The sequence below is a fragment of the Scyliorhinus torazame genome, chromosome 31, assembly GCF_047496885.1.
Source record: "Scyliorhinus torazame isolate Kashiwa2021f chromosome 31, sScyTor2.1, whole genome shotgun sequence".
NCBI classification, from domain to species: domain Eukaryota; kingdom Metazoa; phylum Chordata; class Chondrichthyes; order Carcharhiniformes; family Scyliorhinidae; genus Scyliorhinus; species Scyliorhinus torazame.
Genome location: NC_092737.1, coordinates 29,181,735 through 29,207,255, shown reverse-complemented (window position 1 = coordinate 29,207,255; position 25,521 = coordinate 29,181,735). Strand labels below are relative to the sequence as shown.

General features: G+C 45.7%; 1 protein-coding gene across 4 annotated transcripts in view; it reads left to right on the top strand.

The window, feature by feature from the left end:
• The first annotated feature begins 7,143 nt into the window (after positions 1 to 7,143).
• LOC140404774 (leukocyte immunoglobulin-like receptor subfamily A member 4) overlaps positions 7,144 to 25,521 on the top strand; it is a 37,707-nt gene continuing 19,329 nt past the window's right edge. For 2 of the 4 annotated variants that reach the window (XM_072493509.1, XM_072493507.1), the window contains exons 1-4: positions 7,144 to 7,262; positions 12,056 to 12,085; positions 15,267 to 15,557; positions 24,633 to 24,920. In XM_072493509.1, coding sequence (XP_072349610.1) covers positions 7,199 to 7,262; positions 12,056 to 12,085; positions 15,267 to 15,557; positions 24,633 to 24,920 — 673 coding nt within the window. In that variant the 5' untranslated portion in view covers positions 7,144 to 7,198. The remainder of the gene's footprint in view (positions 7,263 to 12,055; positions 12,086 to 15,266; positions 15,558 to 24,632; positions 24,921 to 25,521) is intronic. The other 2 variants (XM_072493510.1, XM_072493508.1) reach the window with 2 other exon arrangements.

Sequence of the window (25,521 nt, the reverse complement as noted above, 5' to 3'; positions counted from 1 at the left end):
ACCAGGATGTTGCCTGGTATGGAAGGCATTAGCCATGATGAGCGATTGAATAAACTCGGTTTATTCTCACTGGAACGACGGAGGTTCAGGGGTAATTGATAGAGGTCTACAAAATTATGAGGGGCATAGACAGTGTGAATAATCAGAGACTTTTCCCCAGGGTAGAGGGGTCAATTAGTAGGGGGCATAGGTTTACGGTGCGAGGGGCAAAGTTTAGAGGAGATGTACGAGGCAATTATTTTACCTCAGAGTGTAGAGGGTGCCTGGATCTCGCAGCTGAAGGAGGTGTTGGAAGGAGGGACGACAGTGACATTTAAGGGGCATCTTGACTAATGCATGAATAGGATGGGAATAGAGGGATACAGACCCAGGAAGTGTTGAAGATTGTAGTTTAGTCGGTCAGCATGATGGGCACGGGCTTGGAGGGCCGAAATGCCTCTTCTTGTGCTTGAGTTTTCTTTGTTCTTGTTCCCTCATCCAAGTCATTAATTAAAATCACAAACAGCAGAGAACCCAGAACTGATTTCTGTGGCACGCGACTTGTACCTAGGCTGCAGGCTGAATATTTGCCTTCCACCACCAGTCTCTTATTTCTATCTGTTAGCCAGTTTGTTATCCAACTTGCCAAATTGCTCACTGTCCCATGCCTCCTTACTTTCTGCATAAGCCTACCATGAGGAAACGTATTAAATGCCTTACTAAAATCCATATACACTACATCCACTGCTTTACCTTCATCCCCGTGCTTGGTCACCTCCTCATAGAATTCCATACTTGTGAGGCAAGACCTACTCCTTACAATTCCGTGCTCACTATCCCTAATCAATCAGTGTCTGTCCAGATGCTCAGAAATCCTATCCCTCAGTACCCATTCCATTACTTTGCCTACCACCGAAGTTTCATATCGGTGCTTTTTCGGCCAATACTGGCCAGTAACCAGCCGAGAAAATAAATATGTACTAACATTCACCTGCAGAGTGACGTTTGCCCGTTCTCATCAGCATGATAGCCATTATCACACAGACGACACCCACATATGACAGAATGGGCAGAAAGGCCTCGTTCTTCTTGTAAAACCCCATGACTATAGGAGAGAGAAAAATGACAATGCTGCTGACTCACTGACAGCAATGCATTAACACAGAATGTCTATTCACACTGGAGTGGTGTTGACATTTATTAGCAAGTGTATTTCGATGGGACAAACTTCATACATTGCCAGAACAATAGCAGCTTGAAACCGCAATCGGTTGGGTTTACATTTTCTCATTCTGATCTGATTAAAGGAGTCGAGGCGCCGTTGGCAAGTCCAGTACTTATTGCCCTGGCTACTTGCCCTTGAGACCGAGCAGATAGAATCCCGTCGTGAACGGTTGAATTCCATCACACCAAGTTCTACCCAGAGAGATGCGAGTTCCAGGATTTAGACCAAAAAGTGATGAAGGATTGGCGAATGTGCTTCGATGTCAGAATGGTGTTTGGTTTGGAGGAGAACCTGTGGGAGATCCGTTTTCTCACGGATGTGCTTGGGAGATGCTGATAACTGTGCATCATTGCGGTTGCGACTTATGTGACACTTTCTAAGTTGGGTCAGAGTGTATTGATTTGTCTATGTCATGCTGACGCCATCACAATGTTTGGGCAATGAATATCAGCAGATATTAAAAGGAAATGGAACAGGAACACAATATGGTGGCAGTGCTCAATTGGTCAGGCGGCTTCTGTGGAGTGAGAAGCAAAGTTAACTTCCTGTTGAGTTAACTGAGAACAAGGTTGGAGATGGCACATTTAGTTTGCTTTCTGTATCATCATAGCCAATACAAATAAGACGAGAACGTGGATATAGCACTTGGGGTGAATGGGATCAATGGCTTTGGGGAGAAAGCAGGATTAGGCTATTGAGCTGGATGATCAGGCATGATCGTGAAGAAAGGTGGTGCTGGCTCGAAGGGCCAAAAGGCCTCCTCCTATCTTATCTGTATGGATCTATGTATGTAGCTATGTTGTAGCTGTTTTGAAACAAGATGAAGTACACAATAAATTAAATGCCAGAAAGAAAATAATGGAAGACTATAAGAGGTGGTATAGAATCATCGAATGTGCAGTGCAGAAGGAATCCATTCGGCCAATCGAATCCGCAGCGGCCCCTGGAAAGAGCACTCCAACCACGCGCACCCCCAACTCAGCAACCCTAACCACGCTTATTGGACAGTCAGGGCAATAAAGCATCGCCAATTCACTTATCCTGCACACTTTTGGACTGTGGGAGGAAACCGGAGCACCCGGAAGAAACCCACGTAGACACGGGGGAGACCGTGCACACTCCACACAGACAGTGACCCAAGCCGAGACTCGAAGCGGAGACCCTGGGGCCGTGACGCAACAGTGCTCCACAATGCTCTTGTGCCGCCCAGCGTAGAAAACCAAAAACGTGAACGGCCTGAAAATAAGTTCAGACGATTTGGAACATTTAGAACATAGAACATAGAACAATACGGCGCAGTACAGGCCCTTCGGCCCACGATGTTGCACCGAAACAAAAGCCATCTAACCTACACTATGCCATTATCATCCATATGTTTATCCAATAAACATTTAAATGCCCTCAATGTTGGCGAGTTCACTACTGTAGCAGGTAGGGCATTCCACGGCCTCACTACTCTTTGCGTAAAGAACCTACCTCTGACCTCTGTCCTATATCTATTACCCCTCAGTTTAAAGCTATGTCCCCTCGTGCCAGCCATTTCCATCCGCGGGAGAAGGCTCTCACAGTCCAGCCTATCCAACCCCCTGATCATTTTGCATGCCTCTATTAAGTCTCCTCTTAACCTTTTTCCCTCCAACGAAAACAACCTCAAGTCCATCAGCCTTTCCTCATAAGACTTTCCCTCCATACCAGGCAACATCCTGGTAAATCTCCTCTGCACCCGCTCCAAAGCCTCCACGTCCTTCCTATAATGCGGTGACCAGAACTGTATGCAATACTCCAAATGCGGCCGTACCAGAGTTCTGTACAGCTGCAACATGACCTCCTGACTCCGGAACTCAATCCCTCTACCAATAAAGGCCAACACTCCATAGGCCTTCTTCACAACCTTATCAACCTGGGTCGCAACTTTCAGGGATCTATGTAAATGGACACCTAGATTCCTCTGCTCATCCACACTTTCAAGAACTTTACCATTAGCCAAATATTCCGCATTCCTGTTATTCCTTCCAAAATGAATCACCTCACACTTCTCCACATAAAACTCCATTTGCCACCTCTCAGCCCAGCTCTGCAGCTTATCTATAATCCCTCTGTAACCTGCTACATCCTTCCACACTATTGAAAACACCACCGACTTTAGTATCGTCTGCAAATTTACTGACCCACCCTTCTGCGCCTTCCTCTAGGTCATTGATAAAAATGACAAACAGCAACGGCCCCAGAACAGATCCTTGTGGTACTCCACTTGTGACTGAACTCCATTCTGAACATTTCCCATCAACCACCACCCTCTGTCTTCTTTCAGCTAGCCAATTTCTGATCCACATCTCTAATTTACCTGATTAGTTGGAAATGAAATGTGTTGAAGTATCTAAATATGTCAAACAGAATGTCGCAGCCAACATGCTGTTAGAATGTTTGTGGAAAGATGAGAAGTTGTTTCTCGAGTTGGAGTTGGAATACGTCAAGTTTCTAAGAAATAATATTGAAAATATTGTGGCTATTTCAAATAGCAATGCACCAGAAAGTAATGCATTTCAACCTCAGAGTTGTACCAACTGCATTTGGTCTCCTTAACGCTTCTTAAGAGTGCGCCTTCAGCTTCACAATTGATGGCTGCCTGCCATACAGGGATTAGATTGTAACGTTAGTGAAAATGTTCTGTAATTCCTGCCCAAGGCAAATTGCGGCGCTGACCGCGAAACTACGATGATTATTTAGAAAAACATTGTTTGATTAAAGGTAGTCAGCATGGTTTTGTGAGGGGCAGGTCATGCCTCACAAGCCCCATTGAATTATTTGAGGATGTGACGAGACACATTGATAAAGGCCGGCCAGTGGATGTGGTGTATGTAGATATCAGAAAGGTATTTGTTAAGGTTCCCCATGGTAGACTCATTCAGAACGCTGGGGGGCATGGGGTACAGGGCAATTTCGCTGTCTGGGTACACAATTGGCTTGCCGAAAGAAGACAGGATGAGACTTTTCTTTCGTCTCAGAAGGCCATGGATCTTTGGAGCTCACTTTTCGAAATGCAATGGAGTATGAATATGGTTAATGAAAGTGGTAGTGGATGGAAAGTATTCCGCCTGGAGGTCGGTGACCAGTGGTAACCCGCAGGGTACTGTTCAGGGAACTCTGTTCTTTGTGTTTTTTATACATGACTTGGATGAAGAAGCGGAAGGGTGGGTTAGTAAGCTTGCCGATGACACGAAGGTTGGGGGAGTTGTAGATGGCGTTGAGGGCTGTTGCAGGTTACAACAGGATGCAGAGCTGGGCTGAGTCGGAGCAGATGGTGGTCATCCCAGATAAATGTGAAGTGATTCATTTTTGGAGGTCGAATTTGAATGCTGAATACAGGGTTAAAGGCAGAATTATTGGCAGTGTGGTAGAACCGAGGAATCTTGTGGTCCACTTACACAGATCCCTCAAAATTGCCAACTAGGTTGATAGGGTTTTTAAGAAGGCGTATGGTGTGTTGGCTTTCATTAACAGCGGGATCGAGTTTAACAGCCGCGAGGTTTTGCTGCAGCTTTATAAAATTCTAGTTAGACCACACTTGGAATATTGTGTCCAGTTCTGGTCGCCTCATTATAGGACGGATGTGGATGCTTTGGGGAGGGTACAGAGGAGATTTACCAGGATACTGTCTGGAATGTCTTTTGAAGAAAGATTGAGGGAGTTAGTGCTTTTCTCGCTGGAGCGAAGAAGGAAGAGTGGTGACTTGATAGAGGTGTGCAAGGTGATGAGAGGCATGGATAGAGTGGATAGCCAGAGACTTTTCCCCAGGGCGGAAATGGCTGCCACGTAGGGACACCCTTTTGAGGTGATTGGAGGAGGGTATCGGGCAGCTGTCAGAGGCTGGTTCTTTACACAGAGAGTGGTGGGTGCGTGGAATTCACTGTCAGCAGAGGTGGTGGATTCTAAGTCATTACGGACATTTAAGCGATTCTTGGACATGCACATGGACAGCAGTAAATGGAAGGGGTGTATGTTAGGTTGACCCTAGATTAGGATAAATGGTGTGCACAACATCGGCGGCCGAAGGGTCTGTACTGTGCTGTTCTGCACTGTTCTATTTTCTGTGTTCTATGTACTCGGCACAAAAATTAATAAGCCTTAAGCTAATCATAAAGACAGATTCATTGGAACATACAAGCGAACAAGGAACAAGAGTAGGATCTAGGCACCACAAGTCTGCTGCGCCACTCAAGCAGATCATGGCTGATCTAATTGTAACCTCTCCTCCCGCCGTCCTGCCTTATCCCGATAACCCTTCACCCTCCTGTTAAACAAAAGTCTATCAAAATTTCATTAATCATATTCATACTCCATTGCATTTCGAAAAGTGAGCTCCAAAGTTCCATGGCCTTCTGAGACGAAAGAAAAGTCTCATCCTGCCTTAATTGAGTGACAATTTATTTTCCAACATTGAAGATTTGGATTCTTCTGCAAGAGGTAACGGCCGCTCACCGGCTGCGTCAAGTCCACGCAGGATAGTCAAGGTCACAATAAACTGGCGTCGTACTGGTCTGAATCCTACTGCTCTAATTTCCCTTGCATACGAGCCAATTCAATCCAACCATTCGTCACAAGATGAAATACCTCTTCCTCATAATAGACGAGTAAACGTGCATGAAACTATTGCCATTGTTTACATATTTCATTAAGTAGTGAGGCAAGTAGTACACACATTACCCAAGATGCAGTCTCACCACACCCTGTTCAATTATAGCATCAACCACCTACATTTACGGTCAATTACTCTCACAATTAAATATAGCATTTTGATACCTTTCTAAACAACTTGCTCTACCTTCAGACTATCCTTTTGTTAATCATGTACTAGGGCACCCAGGTGCCCTTTAATCTCAGAGCGGATACTATCCATTTTTCTATTCATGGGATGCTGGAACAGCATTTATTTCCCATCCCTTAGAGCATTTAAGAGTCAACCGCATTGCTGTGGGTCTGGAGTCACGTGAGAGCCGGACCAGGTAAGGGCGACAGATTTCCTTCCCTTAAGTACATCATCAACGAGATGGATTTTCAGGACAATAAATCGTTTCATGGACGCATTTAGACGTCTTATTCCAGTTTTCCATTGAATTCAAATTTCAGAACCTACCATGGCGGGATTCGAAACTGGGTTGCCAAAGCATGATTCGGGATCTCTGGTTTACCAGTCACATGAAAATTTCGCTCGTCAATTTAGATTTAAGCCTAAGTGCCTGCACCAAAACCTGACACTGCAAATAGGAAAGCACTGCGTGTTGCGAAATGCCCCGTGATCCCTTCTAGGTTGCAATTTTAAAAAACCACAAAAATGCAACTGACAGTGCAATGTCTGCAGAGTTAAATACATCGGGCTCTCACGGAGGGCAGTGGCCGTCAACCATCTGTACAAAGGCAACGTATACGTGTTATTTCCTTCCTTTCGGCAGAGGATACCTTGTGCTAACAACGAAGAGTCATTCCGAAGGAACCTGATTTGTTTTTTTTCTTTCACAAGCAAGCACGATGAGCGCCATTTTTTTGGTCATGTGCAACATATTGACCTACCCACAGGGATTACTCAAGTTTATCTACACAGGCTGCAGCTAACAGGCAGCAGCGGACGTTTGTGGAGGCAATCGGAATATTTCCAATCACAGGGTCAGCCGAAATGCAACGCTGATCAACGAATAATATTGAAAGGGAAATAAATATTAGCGTATTTTACATAATTATATAGCTATACTCTGCCTCCTTATGATGGGTATGCATGTAGATGATTGACAGTTCCAAATGTAATTTGGGTTCCTTCGTCACATGCTTCTTCCTCTTTTTCACTACGCGGCTGAGTCAGTGACATCCTGCTCAGGCCACAGCCCTCCCAAATATGGTTGTCAACGCCGAACGTTTCCACTGTTACGTATGACGTGCCGTCTCGTTAACAGAGCTTTCATTACTGGGTCTAAGATCGTGGCCACTGAGTTTATCTTGTCCATGATTCCCCAGTTCGCAACATCTATGGCTGAAATATTACCAGCAGTTATTCTTCTTTCTCTGGGTGAGTACTTGTGTGAGAATCTCCCTCTGTGGGACTGCACATTTGGCAATCGCTTGACAGGATGTTGTGAAGTGCTGAGCCAATAATTCTGATTACCCGGCCTACCCATTTAAAAACAAAATTAGGCCGGCAAGAAGTTGACAGGACTTTTTAGGAAATCGTCAGTTGGATCAGTTTGAGAAGAAGTAATGTGCAACTGCCAGTAATACCTGACAATCAATTTCGATATGTGGGTTGATGTATATCGCAAATCGGGGTCTGTGTGGGATATAGCAGCAAAGTTGATTCGAAATAGACAGACGCAACTATTTTCAAGTGAGACCGCAGGTTACCAAGTTCACATTAGAACAGGGTGACATCAAGAAAAATTACATATGCGCTCAGGGATGAGGAAAGTCCTCTCTCCCCAATGTCTCTCAAATGATTGATTCGTCATGTTCAGTTTGAGGAACTTGTTATGACTGATTATTCTTTTTACAGAAAGTCATACAATTTCCCATCATCTCAGCACTGTGTATATTCACATATGTGGAGATGTCCATCTAAAAGTTCCTTAATAATTAAGGTATGGACAGAACGGTGGCACAGTGGGTTAGCCCTGTTGCCTCGCGGCGCCCAGGTCGCAGGTTCGATCCCGGCTCTGGGTCACTGTCCATGTGAAGTTTACACATTCTCCCCGTGTTTCATAGAACATAGAACATAGAAAATACAGCACAGAACAGGCCCTTCGGCCCACGATGTTGTGCCGAACCTTTGTCCTAGATTAATCATAGATTATCATTGAATCTACAGTGCAGAAGGAGGCCATTCGGCCCCCTGAGTCTGCACCAGCTCTTGGAAAGAGCACCCTACCCAAACTCAACACCTCCACCCAACACCAAGGGCAATTTGGACATTAAGGGCAATTTATCATTGGCCAATTCACCTAACCTGCACATCTTTGGACTGTGGGAGGAAACCGGAGCACCCGGAGGAAACCCACGCAGACACGGGGAGGACGTGCAGACTCCGCACAGACAATGACCCAAGCCGAAATCGAACCTGGGACCATGGATCTGTGGGTTTCCGTGGGTGTCGCCCCCACAACCCAAAAGATATGCAGGTTAGTTGGATTGGCCACGCTAAATTGCCCCATAATCGGAAACAAATTAATTGGGTACTCTAGATTTATAACAAAATAATAATAATAATGCTATGTGGGCACTGCGAACAAGATAAACATTTTCAGCCATCCCGAATTCCCTTTGATATGCTTGGCTTGCTGAGAGATAGAGAGAGTTAAATAGATTGATTGATCGGTAGATAGACAGAGAGATTGAAAGATTTATATATAGGTTGATACACAGATTGATACATATAGACATTAACTTATTCATAGCTTGACATAGTGACTGCAACACGGAGACATAACTCGATATATAGATAGGCGGATGGATACAAATATCAGAAGTGGACGGGAAGGGGTATATCCAATGAAGAATGAAGAGTCATGGAAATTTACATCATGAAAAGAAACCCTTCCGCCCACTGCGAGCCAGTGAAAAAATATCTATTCACATCCCAGTTTCCAGAACTTGACCCGACGCTTTTAAGCTATGATGTTTCAAGTGCTTATCTAATCGGTTCTTAAATGTTCGAAGGGTTCCCCCACTACGAATCTTTCAGACAGCCACTTGCAGATTCCCTCCACCAGTTGGGTGAAAAGGTTTTTCCTCATGCCCCCTGTAAATCTACCGCTCCTTACCTTAAATCGATGCCCCCTTATTATTGTCCGCTCTGGTAAGCAGAACAGTTTCCTCCTACCTACCCAATAATGACCCTTAGCGTTTTGTACATCTCGATCATGCACTGGAAGGATATTTGAAGCGGATAAGGTCAAACAACAATTGGCAGCTGCGCAGAAGAAACAGAACTTAAATGCTGGGCTGATAATTTATGTTTATGCTCTGGAACAAAGATGCCATTCACGGCCGGCTTCGTTGGAGAATCTGGTCCACGTGATCATTTAGTTCTCTACACAAACAGTTCATATAGTTCCAACCATAATTTTCTGAGCAGTTTCAGCTCCTACAGTCAATAAATCATTGTCACACATGCCATCAGGCTCGACTTCTTCTTTAAAGAGTTGACACCTTATTAGCCAATTCAAAATGCTTTGGCTAGAACAGTCATTATTAATCGGTCAGGAGAGTAGTTCGGATATATCGGATTTTACAAATCACCGGGCTAATGACTCAACAGCTATAATGTAGGCATTCACGCCATCTGAAAGAACCTCAGCAAATTTATAGGATTACTCAAGGATACTACATAAATCTCATGAACCCAGAAGATGAAGAGCATTTCAGAAAGACACCTGTATCTCGGTGAAAGCTGAAACGTGTGTGAGTGCTTGAGTCCATTGGGTGTGGTGTCGAATGGTGTGAGGAAGGGACGTGTGTGTGTTTGCGTGTGTGTGTGAGTGTGTTAGATGTGATAAGGAGGAGTGGTGACAGGGGGCAGTGCAGTGAATTTGTGCCTGTGCGTCTTTCGGGTGGTGAAAAAGGGGTGGTGAGGAAGGGTTTTTGAGGAGGGGCAGTGGTGTGAGTGTGGGATGAAGTGTGTATTGGTCCGTGAGGAGTCTGCCGTGGAGTGTATGTTTGTTGCCATGTGTTTCAAGGGCAGCACGGTAGCATTGTGGATAGGACAATTGCTTCATAGCTCTAGGGTCCCAGGTTCGATTCCGGCTTGGGTCACTGTCTGTGCGGAGTCTGTACATCCTCCCCGTGTGTGCGTGGGTTTCCTCCGGGTGCACCCGTTTCCTCCCACAGTCCAAAGATGTGCAGGTTACGTGGTTTGGCAATGATAAATTGCCCTTAGTGTTGGGTGGGGTTACTGGGTTATGGGGATCGTGTGGAGATGTTGGCCTTGGGTAGGGTGCTCTTTCCAAGAGCCGGTGCAGACTCGATGGGCCGAATGGCCTCCTTCTGCACTGTAAATTCTATGATTCTACTGGTGAGGACGGGGCTGTGCTGAGTTTTTGTGTGTGTTTGAGGCAGTGTGTGTCTGAGTTTGTTGGAAGTGTTGAGGACGGGCGTGACAACCTGGGGGCAGTGCTGTCTCTGTGTCTCTGTGTGTTTATGTATGTCTGTTTGTGCAGATCCTTGTATTGCGAGGAGTCCGCTGGTGATTCTGGGCGCTGTGCAGCGTTAATATCGATTGATTTCAGTAAACTCAGTCTGACATGTATTGTCAGAATTTGAGACATGGCGGATTGTCCATTCAGCATTCTTAGCAGGAATGTAAGCCATCCGAATTCTAAACAGTGAATTTACTCTTCTGCTCCTCTGCTGAAACAAAATGTACGTCCGAAATCTTTTCACAGTCGGACTATTCGTCCCCTGCAGCTCTGGTTCTAAATTCTCGCTCGAAATATCACCTGAAAGGCTGCATTCTTCTTCATACATTAAAGATGCATGGTATTAAGGGGAAAGTAGGAGCATGGATAGAGGATTGGTTAATTAATAGAAAGCAAAGTGTGGGGATTAATGGGTGTTTCTCTGGTTGGCAATCAGTAGCTAGTGGTGTCCCTCAGGGATCATTGTTGGGCCCACAACTGTTCACAATTTACATAGATGATTTGGAGTTGGGGACCAAGGGCAATGTGTCCAAGTTTGCAGACAACACTAAGATAAGTGGTAAAGCAAAAAGTGCAGAGGATACTGGAAGTCTGCAGAGGGATTGGACAGGCTAAGTGAATGGGCTAGGGTCTGGTAGATGGAATACAATGTTGACAAATGTGAGGTTATCCATTTTGGTAAGAATAACGGCAAAAGGGATTATTATTTAAATGATAAAAAATTATAACATGCTGCTGTGCAGAGAGATCTGGGTGTGCTGGTGCATGAGTCGCAGAAAGTTGGTTTTCAGGTGCAACAGGTGATTAAGAAGGCAAATGGAATTTTGTCCTTCATTGCTAGAGGGATGGAGTTTAAGACTAGGGCGGTTATGCTGCAATTGTATAAGGTGTTAGTGAGGCCACACCTGGAGTATTGTGTTCAGTTTTGGTCTCCTTACTTGAGAAAGGACGTACTGGCACTGGAGGGTGTGCAGAGGAGATTCACTGGGTTAATCCCAGAGCTGAAGGGGTTGGATTACGAGGAGAGGTTGAGTAGACTGGGACTGTACTCGTTGGAATTTAGAAGGATGAGGGGGGATCTTATAGAAACGTATAAGATTATGAAGGGAATAGATAGGATAGATGCGGGCAGGTTGTTTCCACTGGCGGGTGAAAGCAGAACTAGGGGGCATAGCCTCAAAATAAGGGGAAGTAGATTTAGGACTGAGTTTAGGAGGAACTTCTTCATCCAAAGGGTTGTGAATCTATGGAATTTCTTGCCCAGTGAAGCAGTAGAGGCTCCTTCATTAAATGTTTTTAAGATAAAGATAGACAGTTTTTTGAAGAATAAAGGGATTAAGGGTTATGGTGTTCGGGCCGGAAAGTGGAGCTGAGTCCACAAAAGATCAGCCATGATCTCATTGAATGGTGGAGCAGGCTCGAGGGGCCAGATGGCCTACTCCTGCTCCTAGTTCTTATGTTCTTATGTTCTTATGTTCCAGAGTTGCATTAGCACTGAACTGAACCATAGGTTTTTACATCCAGCTCCTGAGTCTTAACCAAACCTCTCAGGCACTTGATGTTCCCAACAGTGACTGTTTCTATCGTTTTGGCTGTTGCTGTTTATGAAACTGGATATTTAAATATGCATTTTGAATGGTGAGTTTAAAGTTATTTTTCTGCTGGTGTTTTTCAGGGTTATTGCTGAACATTGGGGAAGCTCAAGGTGAGTCTGTGAGATGGTAACAGTGCATCATTCTTATAAGATCAATAGAGTTAAAACTTTTCCTGGAGAGGATGGCACAGTGATTAGCACTGCTGCCTCACAACGCCGAGGACCCGGGATCAATTCAGACCTTGGGTGACTGTCTGTGTGGAGTTTGCAGTTTTTCCCCAACCTCGGTGGGTTTCCTCCGGGTGCTCCACTTTCCCCTCACAGTTCAAAAATGTGCAGGTTAAGTGGATTATCCATGCTAAAATTGTCCATTAGTTCGTAAGATGCTCATGTTACGTTGATTTGTGGATTGGTCATGCTTAATTTCCCTTTACCATACAAAGATTTGCAGAATCGTTGCGTTGGTAATGTTGACAATGCCCTTTAGTGTCCAAATAGGTGTAAGGTTTGAGGGATGGGGCGAGGTGTGGGTCTAGGGAGGCTGCTCTTTCAGATGATCGGTGCAGACTCGATGTGCCGAATAGCCACCTTCTGCACTTTAGGGACTCTAGGCTTCGAAGACGAGAGAAATATTTCTACGCAGTGTCACAGTAAATCTTCACTGGAAATCTCTCAAATATTTCTGGATTAATGGACCTTGTGTGTAACCAGCAGCAATTTTCCAACGTGGTGCAATAGGGACTCTTCATAGTAATCTGTGCTTTTGTATTAGTAAAATGTTTTTTTTTTAATTCTTGCCCTTCACGTTTCTGGACGATGGTCAGAAATGCAAGCCAATTTTGAAGGCATGATTGGCAGACACGGCACCCACGGAGAAAGACATGTGGGATAGTCGTAACCAGTTTCACAACCTGTTATCCTCTGGCTGGGCAAGTGTCAGTACTAAACCTACAGAAACAATTCACTTAATCGTAATTATTAATCGCATGGTTGTTGCTGATACGTATAAACCTGAGATTACATGCTGAGCGAATGATATTCATAATATTTGAAAAGCCGCAGATGTTAAGTATTCGTGCTTGCTTAACGCAAAACAAATTATGCCTAAGTTAGCCACAGCCATATGTAAGTTTCTAGTCTTTATTTTCCTGAACCAAGCATCCCATAATGCCTCAGTGAAGCTGTTGCCACGTGATAATTGACTCAGACATATGCGGAGATGTTCTGGACGATGGTGGGAATTTGGCTGAAAGAGTTACTTTATTACGTTGGGATTTCAAGGAATGTTGGCTGGAAAGGAGACCTAAACCTTCGGGGAGGAGATGCCGCAATGTGTGCCCTTGGTGGCGGTAAACCAGCCCACCAGTGCTGGTTACATAGGAAGCTGGATGAGGTTGCAAAGTTTGGTTCGAGGTGCGCTTGTTTCCGACTTTAAACAATTGTGAGAAATTCTGAACGATAAATATTATGGGATTTGTAATCCTAATTATCACATAATTTACAGTTCGGAAGGATATTATTCGGCCCATCGAGTCTGCAACGGCCCTTGTAAAGAACACCCTACCCAAAACCACACCTCCACCATATCCCCGTAACCCACTAGCATCACCTAACCTTTTTGGACACGAAGGGCAATTTAGCATGGCCAATCCAGATAACCCGCAAATCTTTAGACTGTGGGAGGAAACCGGAGCACCCGGAGGAAACCCAGGCAGACACGGGGAGAACGTGCAGTCTTCACACAGGCAGTGGCCCAAGACGGAAATCGAACATGGTACCCTGGAGCTGTGAGGCAACTGAGCTAACTACTGTGCTACCGTGCCGCCCAATTATATTCCCGGAATTGGGAGCCGCTGGGTTGGCCAACATTTTTGCTGTCTACCACTGACTGTCCTGAAGAAAGTGCTGGTGAGACATCTTCTTCAACTAACGGCCGCCCATAGTGATGTTGGGCGCAGAGTCCCTGTGTTCTGATGCAGTAACAATGAATAGTCCATCACCATGGTCTGTATGGCTGGGAGGATCACCTACAGGGCGTGGTGCCTACTGGTGTTTCCTGCCTCTGAACATGTAAATGACAGCGGCTGTGGGAGTGAAAACTACTGTCGAAAGAGCATTGGTAAGTCGCCTCAGTGCATCTTGTACATGGTGCATGGTACACAGCTTTGCCAGTGTTGTGCCAGGGGTGGGGTGAGGGATGGTGATCGTAATCGATTTTAGTTCCAATCACACCGGACTTGTATGTCGTGGATTGTGTTGAACATCTGGTAACTGCCCTTATCCAGGCAACTGGAGACTTTTAATCAAACTCCTGACTTGGAGGAATTAGTCAAGTTTTTGTAAAGTCATGAGATGAGTTCCTCATGGAAGAAAACCAATGTTCCGATCTGCTCTTTCAGCCATCGTGTTGTGTACTCGGTCCAACGCAGTGGCCAACCCGTGGAACGATAATTGTAGGGATTCAGCGATGGTAGCGCCAATCAGAGTGCAAGGGGCGATATTTGGATTCTCTCTTCATGGAGAGGGTGATCACCCTGAACTTGTGTTGCGCGAAAGATCCATTGACAAATGGCTGATACAGACGACGACCTCAGCTTCCGTTACACAGGTATTTGAAGCCTAGGGAAATGCGGAGATGACGACCAGAGCTGTTTCCTGGGATCAGGATGTGTGCCGAATGGTCAGCAACAAGACAATGTGTGCATAATCAGTTTGAATCGTCAAAAGTCTTCAGTTTGATCGAGACTCATAAGTGATGGTATAGTTACATTCTGAAACAGTGTAACACGTATATTTGTTGGACATTGGAATTGCTAAAGGAGGCAGGTCTTCGGTTCCGAATGCATATTGCAATGCAACAAATATGTTTCATAATGTTCGTGCTCCTTGTGCACAAAGATCCAGGTGGGGATATAGTGTAATTATGATAACAGACTCACAGGGAACGCAACTGCATGTGCTTAGTAGAGGAATAGTGTACAGGGATAGAGCACAGCTTACTAAAGTCCTGGGCCTATGCTAAACCTACACAGAACACGGTTTCTGTTGGAATTGGAATGTTCAACCAAGGCCTTGAAGAGGGTTGGGATGTATTCGTGAGAATGGTTCCTCTGAGAAATGAACATCCTTCTTGAAAATACATGGTGAATAATTTCAAACGTTTTGTTCAGTTATCAAGAGGAGTTGATTTTTTAAAGACAGAACATAATTAGCACACATTGTGCCGCGAGATTGACGTGTTGATCGCCATAGTTCCAAGAGTAACGAATTATTGAATTATGTGCAATTTCAGATCGCCTTGCAAAGCCCACCATAAGCTTCGAACCCGTTTCGGGCATTGCACTTGAAGGAGGGATCGTCATCATCAAGTGTGCAGTTGACATCAATGTTCCCAAATGGATTTACATATTCAGAGGTCAGGAAATGGTTTTCAATGGTACACAAGACTCAAATGAAACTGCAGTCTTTACCATTGTCAATGTAACTTCCACAAACAGAGGGATTTACCGTTGTATCTACGATTTGCTGGTGCCAAATCAAAGACGATCATCCAGTAGTAATGTCATACGATTAACAGTACTCGGTGAGTACAAATGATCCATCAGACAATGTGTTCCATCACATTGATTCAAGTCGAAGCTGTGTAGTACAATGGAAATTGACCGTTACTGTTCCTCTTCCAGTGAAATAATAATGAAATCATAAATTCTAGGAAAGATAAATAGTTTGTCATCGAAATATGGTGCGCCTTGCCTGAAAGGGTGATGGAGGGAGGTACTCCATAGAACCATAGAACATAGCGCCGGAGGAGAGAGCCGGGAGATTTAAAACGCGCGGGAGAAGAGAGCCGGGACAGCGAAAACATCCCGGGAGCAGAGACAGCCGGGGCAGCGAAAACAGCGCCGGTGGAGAGAGCCGGGAGATTTAAAAAGCGCGGGAGGAGAGAACCGGGACAGCGAAAACAGCGCCGGAGTAGAGAGCCTGGAGATTTAAAAAGCGCGGGAGGAGAGAGCCGGGACAGCGAAAACAGCGCGGGAACAGAGAGAGCCGGGATATTTAAAAAGCGCGGGAGGAGAGAGCCGGGACAGCGAAAACAGCGCGGGAACAGAGAGAGCCGGGACAGCGAAAACAGCGCCGGGGAAAGAGCCGGGAGATTTAAAAAGGGCGGGAGGAGAGAGCCGAGACAGCGAAAACAGCACCGGAGGAGAGAGAAGGGAGATTTAAAAAGCGCGGCAGGAGAAAGCCGGGACAGTGCTGGGAGAGGTGAGTGCACACAATGTGTGGCAGGAGTGCCTTTCGACATGGAGTGCTGATTGGAACAGAGTGCATCTGAGTTTAGGTGAGTGACTGAGTTCGGGTGAGTGGCTGTGTTTGTATTGGTGTTCGGGTTTATCCTTGAGGTTCTATAAAGACAATTTTTCAAAAACTATTTAAATTAATTAACTAGTTGAATATGGCTGGACAGGTGATGTGCTGTTTCTGTATGATGATGGAGCTGGTGGATCCCATTGAGACCGTCAGAAACCACATCTGCAGCAAGTGTTGGCTGCTCGAGGAATTTCAGCTCAGAATTGATGAGCTGGAGACCGAGCTTCACACACTGCGGCACATCAGGGAGGGGGGCATTACCTGGACGCTTTGTTTCAGGAGGCAGTCACACCTGGTAGAATAAGTTCTGTTAATTCGGACAGTGGTCAGGGACAGAGTGGTGAGACTGCAAAGGAGGCAGGTATGGGGATCCTGAGTTTAGGAGTTGAGGAGCCTCAGCCCTTGACCTTGTCCAACAGGGATGAGGTACTTGCTCCCTGCGTGGATGAGGAAGAGGGCTGTAGGGAGGATGCGTTGACTGACCACTGCACCGTGGTACAGGAAGCCATTCAAGAGCGGGGAGCAAAAAGACAAGTGGCAGTTGTAGGGGATTCGATAATTAGGGGGATTGATGGCATCCTTTGTAAGCCAGATCGAGAGTCCCGCATGGTATGTTGCCTGCCCGGTGCCAGGGTGAGGGACATCTCTGATCGGCTTGAAAGGATTTTGGAGAGTGAGGGGGAGGATCCAGTTGTTGTGGTCCACGTTGGGACTAACAACATAGATAATACTAGGAAAGAGGACCTGTTTGGGGATTATCAAACACTAGGGACTAAATGAAAGAGCAAGTCCTCCAGGGTTATAATCTCTGGATTACTACCCGAGCCACGTGCCAATTTGCATAGTGTTGAGGAAATTAGAGAAGTTAACACGTGGCTAAAGGGGTGGTGCGGGAAAGAGGGATTCCTTTTCATGGGGCATTGGCATCAGTACTGGGGCAGGAGGGACCTGTACCGTTGGGACGGTCTTCACCTGAACCATTCTGGGACCAGTGTTCTAGCGAATAGGATAAACAGGTTGGTCACAAGGACTTTAAACTAGCAAGTTGGGGGGGGGGGGGGCGAAAGGGAAGGGTAACGCTATGGACTGTATAATGGTTATTGGAGAACAAGGCAGCTGGTTACTTGACAGATTATTGTGTAGAGATATGGGTTCAAACACAAGGAAAATTAGGAGAAAGGGGAAGAGGAAAAATAAATTGCGAAAAGTTACTGATCAAGGTATTAGGATTCATAACAAAGACATAAAAAACAGCATAAGTGTACTTTACCTGAATGCTCGTAGTATACGAAATAAGGTAAATGAGTTGATGGCGCAAATCATCGTGAATGACTATGATTTAGTGGCCATTACTGAAACATGGTTAAAAGCGGGTCACGACTGGGAGTTAAATATCCAAGGGTATCTGACTATATGAAAGGATAGAGTGGACAGTACTGGCGGTGGTGTAGTTTTGTTGTTTAAGGATGGCATCCGGGCAATAGTAAGGGATTATATTGGTGCTATGGAGGACAATGTTGAATCAATTTGGGTGGAAATCAGGAATGGTAAGGCGAAAACGTCACTGATAGGAGTATTCTATAGGCCACTAAATAGTAACAGGATGGTAGGGCAGGCAATAAGCAAAGAAATAACGGATGCATATAGAAATGGTACAGCGGTTATCATGGGAGATTTTAATCTGCATATCGATTGGTTTAACCAGGTTGGTAAAGGCAGCCTTGAGGAGGGGTTTATAGAATGTGCCCGGGATAATTTCCTGGAACAGTATGTAATGGAACCTATAAGGGAAGAAGCGGTGCTAGATCTAGTCCTGTGTAATGAGGCAGGATTGATTAATGATCTCAAAGTTCGGGGTCCTCTTGGAAGGAGCGACCACAATATGGTGGAATGTAAAATACAATTGGAGGATGACAAGGTAAAATCAAATACGAGTGTTTTGTGCTTAAACAAAGGCGATTACAATGGGATGAGAGAAGAACTAGCTCAGGTAGACTGGGAGCAAAGACTTCATGGTGAAGCAGTTGCGGAACAGTGGAGAACCTTCCGAGCGATCTTTCACAGTGTTCAGAAAAGGTTCATACCGACAAAAAAGAAAGACGGTAGAAAGGGGAAAAATCGACCGTGGATATCTAAGGAGGTGAGGGAGACTATCAAATTGAAGGAAAAAACATACCAAGTGGCAAAAATTAGTGGGAGACTAGAGGACTGGGACGTCTTTAGGGGACAACAGAAAGCGACTAAAAAAGCCATAAAGAAGAGTAAGGTAGACTATGAAAGTAAATTGGCTCAGAACATAAAAACAGTTAGTAAAAGCTTCTACAAATATATAAGACAAAAAAGAGTGGCTAAGGTAAATATTGGTCCTTTGGAAGATGAGAAGGGAGATTTAATAATAGGAGACGGGGAAATGGCTGAGGAGCTGAACAGGTTTCTTGGGTCAGTCTTCACAATGGATGACACAGATAACATGCCAGTGACTGATGGAAATAAGGATATGATAGGTGAGGACCTTGAGATGATTGTAATCACTAAGGAGGCAGTATTGGATAGCACAATTGCTTCACAGCTCCAGGGTCCTGGGTTCGATTCCGGCTTGGGTCATTGTCTGTGCGGAGTCTGCACGTCCTCCCCGTGTCTGCGTGGGTTTCCTCCGGGTGCTCCGGTTTCCTCCCACAGTCCAAAGATGTGCAGGTTAGGTGAATTGGCCAATGATAAATTGCCCTTAATGTCCAAAATTGCTCTTGGTGTTGGGTGGATGTGTTGAGTTTGGATAGGGTGCACTTTCCAAGAGCTGGTGCAGACTCAAGGGCCGAATGGCCTCCTTCTGCACTGTAAATGCAATGATAATCTATGATTAATCTAGGGCAAATGTTCGGCACAACATCGTGGGCCGAAGGGCCTGTTCTGTGCTGTATTTTCTATGTTCTATGTTCGATTGGGCAAGCTAATGGCGCTAAAGGTAGACAAGTCTCCTGGCTCTGATGGGATGCATCCCAGAGTGTTAAAAGAGATGGCTAGGGAAATTGTAAACGCACTAGTGATAATTTATCAAAATGCACTAGACTCTGGGGTGGTCCCAGAGGATTGGAAAGTAGCAGACGTGACACCACTGTTTGAAAAAGGAAGTCGGCAGAAAGCGGGTAATTATAGGCCGGTAAGCTTAACTTCGGTTGTCGGGAAAGTGCTGGAATCTATCATTAGGGAGGAAATAGCGGTGCACCTGGAGGGAAGTTGCCCCATTGGGCAGACGCAGCATGGGTTCACAAAGGGTAGGTCGTGTCTGACTAATTTGGTAGAATATTTTGAGGACGTTACCAGTGCAGTAGATAACGGGGAGCCAATGGATGTGGTATATCTGTATTTCCAGAAAGCTTTTGACAAGGTGCCACACAAAAGGTTGCTGCATAAACTAAAGATGCATGGCATTGAGTGTAAAGTGATAGCACGGGTAGAGGATTGGTTAACTAACAGAAAGCAGAGTGTGGGGATGAATGGGTGTTTCTCTGGTTGGCAACCTGTAACTAGTGGGGTCCCTCAAGGATCAGTGTTGGGCCTGCAGTTGTTCACAATTTACATAGACGATTTGGAGTTGGGGACCAAGTGCAATGTGTCAAATTTTGCAGACGACACTAAGATGAGTGGTAAAGCAAAAAGTGCAGAGGATACCGGAAGTCTGCAGAATGATTTGGATAGGTTAGGCGAATGGGCTAGGGTCTGGCAGATGGAATTCAATGTTGCCAAGTGTGAGGCTATCCATTTTGGGAGGAAGAACAGCAGAATGGATTATTATTTAAACGGTAAGATGTTAAAACATGCAGCTGTTCAGAGGGACCTGGGTGTGCAGGTGCAACAGGTGATTAAGAAGGCTAATCGAGTTTTGTCTTTCATTGCTAGAGGGATGGAGTTCAAGACTAGTGAGGTTATGCTGCAATTGTGTGGGGTGTTGTTGAGGCCGCATCTGGAGTATTGTGTTCAGTTTTGGTCTCCTTTCCTGAGAAATGACATATTGGCACTGGAGGGAGTGCAGAGGAGATTCACTAGGTTGATCCCAGTGTTGAGGGGATTAGATTATGATGAGAGGTTGAGTAGACTGGGACTCAACTTCTCATTGGTGTTGAGAAGGATGCGGGAGGGGGGGGGGTGTTATTGAGACATATAAAATTATGAAGGGAATAGATAGGATAGATGCGGGCAGGTTGTTTCCACTGGTCGGGGAAAGCAGAGCTAGGGGGCGTAGCCTCAAAATAAGGGGAGGTAGATTTAGGACGGAGTGTAGGAGGTACTTCTTCACCCAAAGGGTTGTGAATCTCTGGAATTCCTTGCCCAGTGAAGCAGTTGAGGCTCCTTCTTTAAACGTTTTTAATAAAAATATAGATGCCTTTCTAAAGAATAAAGGGATTCGGGGATATGGTGTACGGACCGAAGAGCGGAGCTGAGTCCACAAAGATCAGCCATGATCTTATTAAATGGCGGAGCTAGATCGAGGGGCCAGATGGGCTAGTCCTGTTCCTAGTTCTTATGTTCTTGTAGAACATGGAACAGAGAACATTACAGCGCAGTACAGGCCCTTCGGCCTTCGATGTTGCGCCGACCTGTGAAACCACTCTTATGCCCATCTACACTATGCCCTTATCGTCCATATGTCTATCCAATGACCAAGGGGCTGGTTTAGTACAGGGCTGAATCGCTGGCTTTGAAATCAGACCAAGGCAGGCCAGAAGCATGGCTCAATTCCCGTACCAGCCTCCCCGAACAGGCGCCGGAATGTGGCGACTAGGGGCTTTTCATAGTAACTTCATTTGAAGACTACTTGTGACAATAAGCGCCTTTCCTTTCATTCATTTGAATGCCCTTAGTGTTGGCGAGTGCACTAATGGTGCAGGCAGGGAATTCCACGCCCTTACTACTCTCTGAGAACCAAAGAACCATAACATCCCGAAAATGCGGAAGGAGGCCATTGAGCCATCGTGCCTGCACCTATCATCTGAAAGAGCACCGTACCTGGAGAATATCCCCCACCCTGTCCCCGTAACCTCATTACCCCACCTAATCTCCCCATCTTTGGCTATTAAGGGGCAATCCACCTCACCTGCACATCATTGGACACGAAGGAGCACTTTAGCATCACCAATTCACAACGCTGCATTTATTGGGTGTGTGACATAACCTGAGCATCCGGAAGAAATCCACGCCGACATTTGGAAGAAAGTGCAAACTCCGCAGAGACAGTCACCCAAGGACTGAATTGAACCCTGGTCCCTGGCGCTGTGAGACTACAATGCAAACTGGTGTGCCACCTTGTCCTGCTATTAGTTAGGACCAGAGGTGCATAAAGTGTTCTTGGGGAAATGCACAACATTACTGTGGGGGTTGTTTAAAGAGCACTGACTGCGAGTGTTGGATAGTTTTGGCCTACTGAGACTAGGACGGACTGGTAAGGTGAAGGAGCATTGGATGACAAGAGAAGTGGAGTTTCTAGTCAAGAGCAAGAATCAAGCATACGTAAGGTTGAGGAAGCAAGGATCTGGCAGGGCTCGAGAGGGTTATAAGGTAGCCAGCAAGGAACTCAAAAATGGACTGCGGAGAGCGAGAAGGGGCCATGAAAAGCCCTGGCGGGACGGATTAAGGAAAGCCCCGAGGCGTTCTACACTTACATGAGAAACAAGAGGATGATCAGAGTGAGAGTAGCGCCCATCCGAGATAGTGGCGGGAACTTGTGCGTAGAGTCTGAGGAGATGGGGAGGCCCTAAATGAATATTTTGCTTCAGTATTCACGAGAGGGGTCTTGTTCATAATAATGGGATGAACCAGGTTAATAGGCTCGAACAGGTTAATATTAAGAAGGAGGATGGGCTGGAAATGTTGAAATGCATTAGGATAGATAAGTCCACTGGACCTGACGGGATATACCCAAGGTTATTACGAGAAGCGAGGGAGGAGATTACTGCTCCGTTGTCGAGGATCATTGCGTCCTCACTCTCCACTGGAGTAGTCCCGGATGATTGGAGGGAGGCGAATGTTATTCCCCTGTTCAGGAAAGGGAATCGAGAAATCCCTTGGAATTACAGACACACCAGGGTTACGTCAGTGGTGAGCAAAATATTGGAAAGCATTCTGAGAGATAGGATTCATGATTTTTTTTAGAAAAACATAGTTTGATTAAAGATAGTCAGCATGGCTTTGTGAGGGACAGGACATGCCTCGCAAGTCTTAGGGCAGCACGGTAGCACAAGTGGATGGCACTGTGATTTCACAGCGCCAGGGCCCCAGGTTCGATTCCCCGCTAGGTCACTGTCTGTGCGGAGTCTGCACGTTCTGCCCGTGCTTGCGTGGGTTTCCTCCGGGTGCCCCGGTTTCCTCATACTGTCCAAATACGTGCAGGTTAGGTGGATTGACCACCATGAATTGCGCTTAGTGACCAAAAAGGTTCGATGGGGTTACGGGGATAGGGTGCAGGTGAGGGCTTAAGTGCGTCGGTGCAGAATCGATGGGCCGAATGACCTCCTTCTGCACTGTATGTTCTGTGTTCTATGTTCCTCATTGAATTCTTTGAGAATGTGACGAGACACATTGATGACGGTCGGGCAGTGGATATGGTGTTTCTGGATTTCAGTCAAGCATTTGATAAGGTTCCCTATGGTAGGCTCATTCAGAATGTTCGGCGGCATGGGATACAGGGACATTTGGCTGTCTGGATACATAATTGGCTGGCCGAAAGATGACAGCGAGTGGCAGTGGATGGGAAGTATTCCGCCTTGAGGTCGTTGATCAGTGGTGTTGCGCAAGGATCTGTTCTGGGACCTCTGCTCTTTGTGGTTTTTAGAAATGGCTTGGATGAGGAAGTGGAACGTTTACCGATGACACGAAGGTTGGGGCAGTTGTAGATAGTGTTGAGGGTTGTTGTAGGTTACAACAGGACATTGACAGCACGCAGAGCTGGGTTGAGAAAGGGCAGATGGAATACAACCTTGATAAATATGAAGTGCTCATTTTGATTGGTCGAATTTGAATGCTGAATACAGGGTTAAAGGCAGGATTCTTGGAAGTATGGAGGAACAGACAGATCGTGTGGTCCACGTACATAGATCCCTCAAAGTTGCCACCCAGGTTGCTAGTGTTGTTCAGAAGGTGTACGGTGTGTTGGCTTTCATCAACAGGGGGGTTGAGTTTAAGAGCCGCGAGATTTTGCTGCAGCTTTTTCAAACCCTAGTTGACCACACATGGAATATTGTGTCCAATTCTGGTGGTCTCAATATAGCAACGACGTGGATGCTTTAGGGAGAGCACAGAGGAGATTAACTAGGATGCTGCCTGAACTGGAGGGCATGTCTTGTGAAGAAACGTTGAGGGAGCTAGGGCTTTTCACACTGCAGCGAAGAAGGAAGTGAGGTGACTTGATCGAGGTGTACAAGATGTGAAAGGCATGGGTAGAGTGGATAGCCAGAGACTTTTCCCCAGGGTGAAAATAGCTGTCACGAGTGGACATAATTTTAACGTTATTGGAGGGAGGTACAGGGGCGATGTCAGCGGTAGGTTCTTTACACAGAGAGTGGTGGGTTTGTGGAATGCAGTGCTACCAGACATGCTGGAGTCAGGGTCATTAGGGACATTTAAGCGACTCTTAGATAGGCACATGGACAGACGAAAATTGAAGGTGTGTGGGTTAGGTTGATCTTAGATTAGGATAAATGGTCGGCACAACATCGTGGGCTGAATGGCCTGTACTGTGCTGTTCAATGTTCTATTTTCTAAATGTGATTTCCGCTGTGCCACTGTGTCCCCCACTACTTTTGAAATACTTAAGAAGCATCTGGACGAGCCTTATATCAGAAAGAATAGCAGGTTATGGACTAAGGTCTGGTAAATGGGAGTAGTATCGACTGGTATGTGATGGTCCGCATGGGCATGGAGAACCGAAGGGTCTGTGATTATGCATTGCACTGTGTAACTCAATTAGCCTATTGTACTTGTTCAGTGTAGATGCTATCTATGAGTTATCCTTCCCTCGCACATTGCCAGGACGCTGCAGACTGTTACCGTTGGGATTTCAAACAAAGTTTTCACAGTTCGGATCCCCTAATACTGCCACAGCGCATCCATCTGGTCTCAATGTATATGCACTTATAACTAAGCTAAGACAAAATTAAATCTGTAAAGAACTAACTAAACGTAGATGACCGTATTTATTTCAGAACGATTTGTCTGGCATCACTGAGTTATCAAACTAAAACATGCAAATGTAATTAACGTGGACGATTTTACTCTGTTTGATACATTGTTTCAACAGGAACCAATGCACCGTTAAGCATCCTTCACCCAGCAGCCGTGGAGGTTAATGTAGGTGGGAAACTCAACATGTCCTGCAGCACTGCCAGTAATGGGCGCTGCCTTTACTACCAGGATTCGAAGTTCCAGCTTGCGGAAGGAAGGAACAACGTTACTGTTTCCATAATAAATTTAAGCTTCTGCGATGAGGGCAACTACACGTGCTACTGCCTGGTGGAAGTGAATAATTCAACGGTGTTCTCAGCCCGCAGTAACATAATGCAAGTTACAGTGTCTGGGAAGTTAACTGGTAGGTGATAACAAAGAACAAAGAACAAAGAACTGTACAGCACAGGAACAGGCCCTTCAGCCCTCCAAGCCCGTGCCGACCATGCTGCCGACTAAACTACAATCTTCTACACATCCTGGGTCCGTATCCCTCTATTCCCATCCTATTCATGTATCCCATCAGGCCCTGGGGACTTATCTACCTTAATATTTTTTAAGACACCCAACACCTCGTCTTTTTGACTCTCAATGTGACCCAGGCTATCTACACACCCTTCTCCAGACTCAACATATGGAACATAGAACATAGAAGATAGAACGATAACCTACACTATATCATCCATATGTTTATCCAATAAACTTTTAAATGCCCTCAATGTTGGCGAGTTCACTACTGTAGCAGGTAGGGCATTCCACGGCCTCACTACTCTTTGCGTAAAGAACCTACGTCTGACCTCTGTCCTATATCTATTACCCCTCAGTTTAAAGCTATGTCCCCTCGTGCCAGCCATTTCCATCCGCGGGAGAAGGCTCTCACTGTCCACCCTATCTAACCCCTGATCATTTTGTACGCCTCTATTAAGTCTCATCTTAACCTTCTTCTCTCCAACATCAGCCTTTCC